The 12461-nt window shown below is 42.7% G+C and overlaps 1 protein-coding gene and 1 long non-coding RNA gene across 2 annotated transcripts in view; one reads left to right on the top strand and one right to left on the bottom strand.

The window, feature by feature from the left end:
* The window catches only part of LOC111267488 (protein turtle), a 107768-nt gene that overhangs the window by 84330 nt on the left and 10977 nt on the right, over window positions 1-12461 (top strand). Inside the window, exons 6-10 of the mRNA XM_022845766.2 lie at window positions 591-727; window positions 6394-6647; window positions 7493-7730; window positions 8595-8993; window positions 11539-11871. Coding sequence (XP_022701501.1) covers window positions 591-727; window positions 6394-6647; window positions 7493-7730; window positions 8595-8993; window positions 11539-11871 — 1361 coding nt within the window. The remainder of the gene's footprint in view (window positions 1-590; window positions 728-6393; window positions 6648-7492; window positions 7731-8594; window positions 8994-11538; window positions 11872-12461) is intronic.
* On the bottom strand, window positions 6633-7602 carry LOC111267489 (uncharacterized). Its single transcript, XR_002684655.1, has 3 exons — window positions 7512-7602; window positions 7125-7281; window positions 6633-6721 (listed from the first exon to the last, which is right to left on the bottom strand). It is a non-coding gene; the product is annotated as an uncharacterized LOC111267489 (long non-coding RNA).

Genomic DNA, 12461 nt, shown 5'->3' with positions numbered 1-12461 from the left:
AATGGCAACAAACCGCAGGGCCAGATTCGTTTACTTTTCTCTATTCGCTTGGTAAAATAGCAACCGTAGTTCCTAATCCAATGTGATGAACTGAGACAGAGGGAGAGAAGCAGCACGAGCTTAATTGGGAGAAACCAACAAAAACTTGCTAAGAATAGGGCAATCCGTGTACTTCATAGAGAAACTGAGTATTCGAGCAGTTTTTTAAATGGTGTTCGGTTAGAACGGATATGTCGAATAAATCGGGCAGTATAACGTATTCGTTGTATGGCTATATTAACGGATCTCGATGTCAGCAGCCTCAAATGCATCCACACCCAGCGAGCAGAGGTCCGGCACGATCTGGTTTGATAATGAGCTATCGAGATGCTCGCCACGATTAAGAAGCCAACCGTTGGCTTCCATTTTTGATCGAGGCTTATATAACTAACCTAGCGTACATGTATCCTGTGCATACATAACATAGAAGGCTGATTTTCTTTGCTTCAGTATTGAATTATACAGTTTGCACGACACGGTAGGACTGTGCGGCGGGGACCTGCGTGTTCGATACGATATATTGGCTCAATCGTGTTCACTCGTCATTGCAGGTGGTTGTATAACGGAATTGATATAGCAAAGGTAAGCTGGCTCTATACCCGGACGTTACTGCGACAGGACGGCACGCTTTTCATCTATCCCACATCCGCCGAAGATTCTGGCTGGTACACCTGTGAGATCTCTAACGGTTAGTACGCATAAATCTATTGAATCTCAATAGTTTGTTTGGTCAGAATCGCCTGCTTTAGTTTAATTTTTGCAAGCCTTCAAAGTATAGCTTGCTGTCACAGTCGTACAGCGGGTCTTCTTAAATACAGATGCACTTTTCTCCACGTAGAAACTGTTCTAAACTCCTTACCGAAAAGTCTAATTAGTTAAAGTCGTCTGTCGAAGCTACCATCATCTCGAAAACTACAACTGGTCTTGAGAGAATCTTAGGTTTTTCGCCACTGCTGCCTTTACGGTACTCGTTGCAAGACCATCTTTTTGGCTTAGTAATCAAGCATATAGAAATTTCTTTGAGTAAGAACTTCAGTCACAATCACCTACAAAATACTGTGAAAAGATAACGATGAAGATACGCTTCATGGCACCGATATTTGAATGAGTGTCACAGTTCATATTGACTTTGTTTATGTCTAGTAGCGGAGGCAGACTCAACTTGAAGGCGCCCTGTGAAATTACGCTTTTCTGCTTTTAGCTAGCGCTGTTGCAGCTGCTGCGCTTCTTGACGGGGTCGGATGTGTCTGGCAATTTTCACAATGCCCCTTTTAATCCGCTAACAACCAGTTTTCGAAATTCCTCTTGCGCATAACCCCCAACCGCTCGATCTAGTTTTTGACATCAGTTATTTATGTACATTCGCGTCATATCGAAGGATAAATCGATCCGCTTAGATATGCTTAGACCGCATGTCTGTGACTTATGTCCCTTTCTAGCTGTATGCTCCTTTGCGCTAGCAATCGCTTCGGCCCGTACATGGCAGGTGCAAAGTGTGCCCCTTTCTCTTTTGCCGTTTCGAGGAAAACGATAAAGAGTCGAAACGATTGGAGTTCTATGTCAAAAGTAATCCTGTCTAAAGCGAGTATGTGTTCGGGGGAAGCCTTGCGTTTCACCCTGTATCAACTTGGAGCATTGATCATATAAAAAAATATCGAGAATGCGCGGTCTCGTTGAACGGCTGTTACCTGTAGTTGCAGTGTCAGTTATAAATGAACGCTGTAAGTGTTCTATATCTGTTCTTTGATCAATCGAATTGAACCTCGAATAATATCAGGGGCGTGTTTTTTCGTATCACCAGACGAAATACTACAATCAATGCAACATGCTTCTTCGTCTCGTACATGAGGCCCGCTATACCAGAATAGCTGCGAATCCCTATATGTAGCTTTCATAAACCCTTCCATTCTGAGCAAAGGCAGTAAACGTATTATTTATTATTCTATATGTTTCCCACCAAAGTATTTAAAAGCCTCCCTAAAATAATATAAATTCAAAAAGGCTTCAGATATTAGACGAAAGCGTTCGCCGATGTAATGGCGTAGGTGTCGCTAGAGAAAAAAGATTATCCAAGGGTTTCGTAATAATCGTGGCAGCGGCACCGACTGTCTTGTATTACAGCGCCACTGTAACAGTATCTTGTGGCGAAACATGATAATATTTATGCTCTATTCATCGCCCCCCGGTCTGACCCGTGCTTCCGAGTCGTCCTTGACAGTCGTATAATCATCTTCCCTAAGAAAGCTGAAAGTGTTTTGTGAAAGAAATCCCTTATTATCCCTTATATAAAGAATATTCGTCGTTCGTCTAACAATGAACATCTAAAAAGTCCTGATGGTTTTAAGAGCTCTTTCCGAATTTTTACTCGGCCTATGGTTGTCTTCTTATCGACACTGAACAAATCGACGTCACGTATTGTTAAGAAGCGTCATTTGTAGAGCTTGGTTTAGCAACGAACCCCTATTATCAAAGAATCAGAGCGTAAATACGGACGGTATCGGAGATAACGTTTTCTGCCGAGTTTCTGCGTAACGTGTCGCATATCGTATTTTCAGCATCGCCCTTACCTGCTTCTCTGAACCGTATCAAATCTTCTGTCCTCGTCTTAAGTCAGCAGCCTAGATCGATGGATGCGTAAAGGTGTTTTTTGCAAGGCCTTTTTTGAGAGGCTGCAAAGGTCGTTGATTCGACATTTGCATCGCATTTTCTTGTGTAGAGGCTGGATCAAATTTTCTATAGCGCTGTTTCTCCTTAACGGTGCATTTTCGGTGCAGATACGGCATTCTCCGCTTTCGTTGCGCTTCACGCCATGCATCTTCAGTGAGCCGAGATACGTTGGGGACTGAAGGCAACGCATGGCAAAGAGTAAGCTCATTAAACCTGACGCACCTGTTGCATGAACAGAGAAGGTCAGCTCAATGTAGGAGTGCCTTGAGTTGTCCTGTTGCCTGCTCCCCACTAGCGATAGAAGCATGAGAGACCTCCAAAAACGGAGGCATCAGCCAGTCCGATAGAGATTTGAGTGACCCTAACACCATCACTGTTCAAGCAGCTTTACTGAAAGACACTGTCTCTCCAAGCCAGCTTACTAGCTCTCTAACGGCAAACAGCACATTCCCAGAGGCAGGGGACAGGCCACGTTAAAGCTGACGGTGCTCCGGTACATCAAATGTAAGTGCAGCCCCTGTGGGCCCAGGCCAAAACACGACCAAGTAGTTAGCCTTGGTTAGCTGTTAGTACCAAAACGAATATCCCATGCTTTTGGGGTTTCGCACTCTTCTCCTGTCTGCTATCTTCTGCTATTATTGTTGCACGGTGATCTCCCGGGGCCGCTTAAAAGGAATGAAGCCTCTGGCTTTTCCGGCTGGCTTTGCCCCTTCGACAGAATCGTTGCGCTTATACAGATTTTTGTTTGCCTTGTCTGTCCTGCCAGCAGCGCATTCGCTTGAGGAACAGCGGTGCCTTTGCCTTTTTTTCTTCAACGCCATTGGGCGGATTATGAGAGGAACAGGCATTGGGCACAACGGCCTGTTATAACAGAGAGAAGCCCCAGTGGTTTTGTTGGCCCACGACCAGTTTCCGTAGTCAACCACCGCCTAACTGACTCTGTCGCTGGAGACACCAGCAAGCGTCCCGCCTTGGTTGCCAGCAGTACCTCGTATCTATTCCATAGATTCACGCACCTATCTCTCCATTTCTTAGCGTTTCATTTCCTTGCCCTTGCTGTTCGAACCGTTTTGTTACTGCTCAGTTACTGCGGTAATCGTCTCCATAGCACCAATGGTAACAGGAGCAGGGGCGTAGTAACACGTGCCCATGTGTACAACTCCAAGTAGAGGATGACGCAACTCGCACTGTTCTACTGTACAACGAACGTTAAATCAACCGTTGCAACGACGTTTAGCATGCCTATCATGTAGGCCTGCCAAGTGTTTATCTCATGACTGAGTTACGTTGCTCATCTGCCTGCCTTGTAGGTTAAATGCAGTATTCAGGAGAGCCACCATTCGGCTGTTTGCTTCCTGCTTTTCCTTTTCTACCGAAGCTTGTCTTATTTTTAACTCCGCTCCAGAACTGCTGCCTCCACTGCCGTGGCGTGCAACTCATTCCTCTAGATGTTGCTGTCTTTGTTCATAACAGCGAACTGCCATTGAGTCCGCAGGACTCAATACACTAACGAATTATAAGCAAAGTGTCTAATAAAGACGCTAGTCCAAGGGAACCATCCATATGAGAAAGTAACTCGTGGCTCTTATGTGCTCAAAAATGGCAAATACTAGGTGCGCCCGTGCTGATCGTCGAACTCAAGGGAACCTACTAGAGCGCAAAGCAGCGTTCAGCAGTCCCAGAAATATTATTCTGCCTGCAGCATCCCAACGTATTCCATATGTAGTGCCATGCCAACAGCCTCCGGGGTGCTTGTGCTTCTGTTGTCGGCTTCTATCGTCAACCGTTTGTTCGGCCGTTTGAATCGAGTGGTTTCCACCCAACCGAAGCTTTTAACTGGAACTATGGGTTCAGTGACTCGAATGCTTCAACAAACAAATACCCCTATCATGCATAGGTTTTCGTACAGTATGTATGCTTTTTGCTTGGCTGTGACCATCCTTTGCTTACTTCGTGGTCTATGGTTTCACTGCGGCGACGTGAAGTTATCCAAAGGAAATTCTCAAAAAACCGATTTCAACGATGGCGTTTCATACGGGTCCGTAAAGATTCATAGCCAACGGTTTGCTGCCGATTAATACAGCGAGATTCGTATTAGTTCGAGCTGGTCGTCAGCTAGAAATCCTCTTCGTGTGAAAAAGTCTTCACAATCATATTTTTCGAATGCTTTAAAGATTGACGAGAGGATCTTCCCGAGTTTGTTTTCAGGGTTTCTCCGACAGAACTACCCCCATCTCACTTCGTCTGCGTCTTTCATAAATCCCTTGTTAACACCGGTTACAGCTAAGGTGTAGCCCAACGGTGACTGACATGCCTTTTGTGTATGACTGCTATGGCGCCGTTCTCAGAAAAATGCGTCTGAACTATCTAGACCAAGCAGCTTTCTACAGAAGTTAAAGTTATATATATATATATATATATATATTTTTTTTTTTTTTCTAACTCCACCGCAAATTTTCAGTTGAAAGTGGAAAGGGAGATACAATTTTGAAACATTTTTGAGCTTTTCAAAATTTCCAAATACATTATTACGACTGCCTTAATGAGGTCACACTCAGGAACTGCAGATATGTTTATGGTCCCCGCTGCGCACTCTTAGATAAATTTTCCCTTCCTTATTCATTTATAAACTTTTTATGTATTTTTTACTTAAACATACTTTCAGTTTTATTTGTAAAGAGTTGCTAAATTTCTCAGTGAAATAACAGCTCGCACCACAGTGACAATGTAAACGAAACATAACGACATTAAAATATCGATTAAACCAGGGGATTGGCAGCTATAGGCTTGTAGAAGTAGCAGAGTGACTGGTTTTTTTCTCGATACGCGCATTTCCGTCACCAAAATGATCGCTAGTGTATACCAAATGATTAGCTCGTATGGCATTCTAAACACCTAGTTTCATATACCCTTAGAGCGAGGCTCGACTAGACATTCGAGAATTCCAGGAACGACACCGAATAACGTAACTCTTCCTGGTAAAACCTGGACATTAAAAAGTAGAAAAGGATACCTTCCCTTTTCGTTCTCTATTTATTACCGAGACCTGAAAAACACAGAGGCTTTTGCCTGCACCCTGTATAGTTAAAATGATCACTTTGAATTTAACAATATTCGATAAGATTTTTACTAATTTTTTTTTCTTATTCATTTATAAACTTTTTATGTATTTTTTACTTAAACATACTTTCAGTTTTATTTGTAATCATTTTCAATGAACAACGAGATTGTATTTATTGAACACAATTTTTTATTCTTCTAAATTTAACCCGAATTAGATTTATTCGTTTATCGTTTATTTTCCTTCAAAAAATATAAAAAAAATTTAGCTATTGCTATGAATTTGATTATAATCTAAAAATACTCTTATCATCTGCCCTAATCTTTAATAGGATAACAATAAAGCACAGCAAATCAACAGACAACATCATAACAGTATAAAATAACAACAAAAACACAGGCGGACTTATTAATATTCGAATGTTCAAAAAGAGTAAACTCGTCAATCCCAATCATTACCGACTAGTAGTATCTATCAGCTGTCATTATAATAAGCAATAAATATATTGGCTATAATTAAGTGGTCGTTTATTTTATGAGTGTTACTTAGCTAGGTTCTTGAGAGCTACTAGGTTAGGTAGGGTTACCGGTCTGTTTTTCTCTGCAAATAAATCAATTATGTTGCAGGCATTGGACAGCCGGACTCCGCAACTGCGTACCTGAACATCGAGTACCCGGCAAGAGTTAACTTCACCCCAAATTTTCAGTATATGCCATTACATCTGCCAGGCATGATTCGGTGTTTTATTCAATCGAATCCCAATATTCAATTCGTAACGTGGTATAAGGACCGGCGACCATTTGATGCCAACGCAATGAACGATATCGTTATGTTAAACAATGGCAGTCTCTATTTCCAGAACGTAACGCACGAGCATCAGGTAAGATCAGCCGTTACAGAATAGCTCGTTTCGCTATGCTGAACACCAGAAGCAAAATCTTCATTTATGATCACCTGTAGTCAAAGGAGTGCGTCTGTTCTAATAACACATGTTTTTTTACTGTACGTTACTTAAGTGTATAGTGAAAAAATCATCTATGAAGATCTATTGTTTCTACTAACTCGTAATGAGTTGCACCCCCCCCCCCCGAGCTGGCCTTGGCCGGCTTGCTCTAAAACATTTTCTCCAGGGGGGCCATTTTCACTGTTTGATATCATAAAAACAGCGCAGAGAAGATCTAAACAGTAAATACTAGCGAAACGATCCATTCTCTTATTGAGGTCCTTGCTGTAGAACTATTGATGTGTATTCTATCGGCGCTAGAGTTTGTCTGAAGCTTCGGTTTTCCCCCAGGCACAAGGACAATCTGGAAAAATTTACGAGACAAACCAGCTAGAAAAAGGGAGATAGGAGTACCGTTGGGACGCTGGATGTCCACTACGTAGGGCGACATTTTCTAAGCGATGAGTATTCCGCGCGGGCCCACAACGAATGACGTAATCGCTAGACGGGTCTCAGCGTGAACTGTTACAATCCGCTCAATCTTAAGGATGAGCTCAAGAAGACAAACCATCTAAAACCCATTACAAAGTAAAGAGAAATTAGTGACAAAGCAGCTGCGAGCCTGCTACGTGAACTGAAAATCAATGGGGTGAGAACATTAACAATCGAAGCAACCATATTAGCTTAGTACGGCTGACAAAAGAAAAATACAAACACGCCATGATCTTCAAACGCTTACGATCGATCTTTCGTCTACCATTTACTTCCTCGTCGCTTTATAGGGCCGATATTTGTGCTCACCGTTTAATATCCACGGTAACGGAGGCGCATCGAAGATCATGGAGGTGCTGGTCAGAGAGCCACCTGTATTCCGTATCAAGCCGAAGGAGATCTATCAGCAGCCGCGTAACACGGAGATATCAATGAGCTGTGAAGGCAAGGGTCATCCGGCGCCGACAGTTACGTGGCGCAGAGCTGATGGTAAACCGCTTCCAAAGCAGAGACATCTGCTTTATAAAGGTGAGGATTCTGGCATGTATCTTCTTGGACCCAACGTAATAATAGGCAAACAATCGAAATGGCTTGTAACAGATTCATGTTTGTATATTTTCGTGTGTCTGCCATAGTAAAGCTGTGGTAACATGTTTGTCTGCTAAATTTAGAGGTCCTTGGTGGCCTAAATTCGGAACCCGGCGCATATGCACCTCCACTAATGCTGGACGGGCCAGCCGCCTAAAGAAAAGCTTAATTAATTGAGTAGGGCCAGGCCTCTCAAACGATGTTCAATGGCAACATCGGACGTAAAAATCAAAACATTTATTTGTAGAAGTTAATGAAGATTGGTAGTTGTTCTATGGTGAATTCAATAATTTCAAGCACTGACATATAGCTTTAAGCGTACACCACGTGGTTAGCTTCAGCAAAATTTGAAGAAAAAAGTTAATCCAAGAAAAATAGCGTAAAGGTGTATTACCAGATCATAACATCGTTTTCGTTGTTGTACATGCTCCCAGCCAACAAAAAATCCAGGCTTTACCTAACCGACTAAGAGCATTAGAAATTTTATTTTTCGAAATTAAAAGAGAAATTACCCTTTAATATTTTGCCGTTGCTTTAAAATATCATTCAAGGCAACACTTACCGTGACACTGACAGGTGCCTTTAAATGTTTTAAATCAACAAGTACTTTATTATCGTTGGCATCCTTCTCTCCCTACCTCCCTCCCCGTCTCTCTCTCTCATTTCAGTGATTTAGCTGATTAGTGTAACTTTACATAACGTCTGGCCATATACTATCTACGTTTGATAACTAGCACAAAATTTATTTTCTCACAGTTTTTTTCTGACACTACAACCTGCGCTACGTTTGCTATCGGCGTGCAGGCAATCTGACGCTACGGAGCATTCAGAAGGAGGACCATGGTAGGTACGAGTGCATTATTCAGAACGAGGTGGCAACGCTTGTCACGTCGAGTTTGCTCCTAGTCGAGAGCACGACCCCACACGCGCCGACCAATGTCTCGGTGAACACATCGGCTTTCGCAGCGACTGTATCGTGGCTGCCCGGTTACGACGGCGGGCACAAGCAGGAATATATCATTTGGTATCGGTTAGCGCACCAAGAAGACGTCGATTGGCGAACGATTCGCGTCGTGCCAGAAAATGCCGTTGCCCTGACCATTCACAACCTTCAGCCCGAGTCTGTGTACGAGTTTCAGGTTTTGTCGCGGAACGCGTTTGGTGATGGCTATTTTAGCGAGAAAATTCTCACAAATACAAGCAGTAAGTAATGTACAAATCACAACGCTTTTCCTCTACTTGTTCTAGGCGTATGTAGATATAGCTGTGAGTAGGATCGTTGGTAATGGATGAATAGTGCGTTGGTAAGGATGTGGAAGAATCGCTGAAAAAGAACGTGACTTGAAAATAGAGAGAAATCAAATAGACGTGCAAGGTGACGACAAAAAGGAGCACCTAGAGAACGCTGTAACATCGTTTACTTTACTGCGCAGTTTGAGCCCTCGAATGTTGTTAAATTGAATTGATATTAAATAAAAAATTAAAGTTGAGCTCCGTCCTGTGTAGCCCTAGGCGGAACTATAGCTTGGCCCTCTTTTAACAAGGGCTCTACCAGCCTTTTAATAAGTCTTCCCCTCAAGGACAAGACAAACAGATAAGACCCAAAAAGATAATCTCTTCAAATAATTCTATAAGATGCTTAGCTTTCCGTAGAGAAACTCTGAGCAGTTTTTTCATCCCGGAATTTTTCAGTAAGCATACGAACGACGTACATATGTTTAATGAGAACTGTTTTTATGAGTCACTTAAGTTCGTTTTTGTTTCAAGCATCCACTTCTTTAACTCTCTTCCTAGTGTAATCGAGTTTAATTTATAGTCAAAATATGCTCCAATCATAGCTAAACTTTTTAAGGATCTCCAGTTTAAGTCGAAGTTGAGCAGATAACTTTTCAGGCACTCGATTGCACCGCGAACTTCACAACAGTTCGGGTATCGCGTTGCGATAGCCTCCACCTATGTAAATTATATTCCATATGTCCTTTCTCTCCCTATCTCTCTCTCTCTCTCTCTCTCTATATATATATATATATATATATATCACTGCCACTATCAGTACTGTTTTATACGTGGTTTGTGAGCCAGGTTCTCCTCTCCATAGAACTCGTTCCGTTGCTGGTGGCAAGCTAGTGCAAATAACGAAGCTTGTCAAAATGCAATCGGCTGCCGGCGCTTCTCGGTGAATACATACGGACATCATGTGAACCTCACAGTCACATCTCTATACAAACATAAGCGTAGACCGCGTGTTCCATCTGACGCAATCTGCTGCCTAGTCCCCATACACTAGCTGCTGTGGTTAACGTACTGGAGACGATAGGATGATCCAGTGTGGGCAAACTTTACCTTTAGACGGTAGCAGTAGACTAGAATTAGGAATTCGTCTGCTACGGGCATATGCTTGAAGGCACGCGAACGCAAGCAAGTTATCCGTACCTTCGTTTCGATCCGTCATCATAACAGTGCTCGTCCTGGTCGACCACAAACGTCGTGTCGTAAGACTTTACTACCTCCCCACTACTACTAACAGTCGTATATGAGTCTCAAACGTTATGGCTACTTGGCTTTGCTGTCCAGGAGATAATTCCTGCTTGCACCTGAGTTATCGCCTGCAAGAGTTCTAGCCCCATAGGGATCTTGGCTTTCTAGCGTTACATGGTTGGTCTTCCCTTTGCCCTTAGTTAACCAGCTCCTAACCTAATTTTCTCTCTGGCCGAACCGAATCAGACGAGCTCCATGTTGTTACAGCATCAACCCCCGGCCTGCCTTCATGCCATAAGACATGCTCCATAAGTAAGTAGCTATAGCATATTTATGTGCGTCCATCCATGTTGTAGGGAACCGCACACTAGCTTCCAATACACGTCGCCTCGATGAGAGCCTTCGGATGCCACGACCTTTTCTCTTTGAGCACGTGCTCTCTTTCTGCCGAGCTCAATACACATATGTCCTGCATTCCCGTCCTCTTCCAACTCTAGGTCGGCCTTCTTTCTTCCGAGCCCGTGAAGCCAGAATCAGTTGGCCCTGCTTCAGACGTAGGTTATAGTGTCCCGTACCCACACACAAATGACTGCTGCCACCACTACTACAGCTGCAATCAACTGTTATTCATCATGTACACATCGACGAAATGCGATGAAGTCATGGTGGAAATAAGGACAACGCGCACACCGTCGTATGCCTCTCCTATCCGAGCACATACTATACAGAGCACTTAGTGATGTCTAGCGTCCGCGTCGCCTCTCAGGTCATTGCTCTGGGCCTTCGTCGTTGGTCGGATTGCGTTGCTCTCTTCAGCGGTATTTCTGCAAAATTCAAAAAGTCTATTAGTAGTACCAAGGGAGAAGTACAGGATGGAACGTGCGCCGACGATGCTGAAATGGGCGAGGCAAGCGCAAATCAAATGTTAGAATAGCTGGAAAATAAATCATCATAAAGCCACCGATCTCTGAAAACGGAGGAATAAATCAAGCCAAAAAAACAAGATGAAATCCAACATTTCGAAATTATCTTCCTAAGGCATAGCCTGTCTGGCATATTTTTCTAGAATTAAGAATACATTAGCAGGCTAATATAACAATATGAAATGTATAAACACAGCTTAGTATATATTTAATGTATTATTATTATCATTCTAGGTATTTAATAATAGACCACAAATATTAAAGTACACCGTTATCGACTCTACTTTGAACGACTCCAGCGCATCCACCTTGATCAACAGTTTTCATTGTTTTTCTGTATCTTCCAGAATGGAATTACATCGAAGGAGCCTATCCGACGGATGCTTACGGCGCGACCTATATACCGACGGTAAATCGCACACCTACAGGTCCGAAACCGCCTCCTCCCCAAGCTGTCGTTGTTAAGGAGCCGCTTCCAGGGCAGACGGGCATTCACGTATCGTGGTCACCCCCACCACCACCCCTTGTCAGCGGCGGGAGTCAGGGAGGCAACCATAGTTTGCCAGGCGTTTCGTATTACACCGTCGAGTACAAACTCGAGACGAGTAATGCGTGGGTTCGATCCAAGTCGAACATCGTTCCCGGGCCAAATCAGTCCATGCAAAGAATGCAGTACCTTCGTAAGTACTCGCTAATGTTTTGCGCTATTGCGATGTTTAAGTAACGACTAGTGCATGAGATAGAGAAAAAGGGTTCGGTATTCTATACGCAACGAAGTGATCCTGCTTTGAAGATTCACTTGGAACAAGCTAAACACTTTAATTTTATTTTAGCGGCATTGTTTCACTAAGGTTACTTTTGATAAAGTAAAGAAATTAAGCTTGACGTTAATAATATAAGCGTGCTTAAACTGATTGTAAAGAAAATTTATGAGGTACTAGGAGCTTCAATGGAGAGAAGTTTCAGCCCTGGGATAGCCGATTTGAACGGACGTTAAGGTTAAAGGAAAAAGTTAAGGTTAAAGAACTAATTTAATAAATTACTAAATTACTGTACTGTATAAAAAAGTACTGATGTAATTGTGAATGAACTGAATTGATGAAAATTGCGGTGGTCACGATTTTACTTGGAACTCAATAGGCATACATGTGCATATTTTACATCAGATTCGCTAATTTATAATCAACAACAAAAAAAATTGTCTCATACATTTTCTTGCTTATATGCACCTATCTGAAGCAGTGTTTTTTCGTCAGCAAGAAAATGTATG

The sequence above is a fragment of the Varroa jacobsoni genome, unplaced genomic scaffold, assembly GCF_002532875.2.
Source record: "Varroa jacobsoni isolate VJ856 unplaced genomic scaffold, vjacob_1.0 scaffold_1193, whole genome shotgun sequence".
Lineage (NCBI taxonomy): Eukaryota > Metazoa > Arthropoda > Arachnida > Mesostigmata > Varroidae > Varroa > Varroa jacobsoni.
Note: the sequence above shows the minus strand (reverse complement) of the source record. Positions and strands in the feature narration are given on the sequence as shown.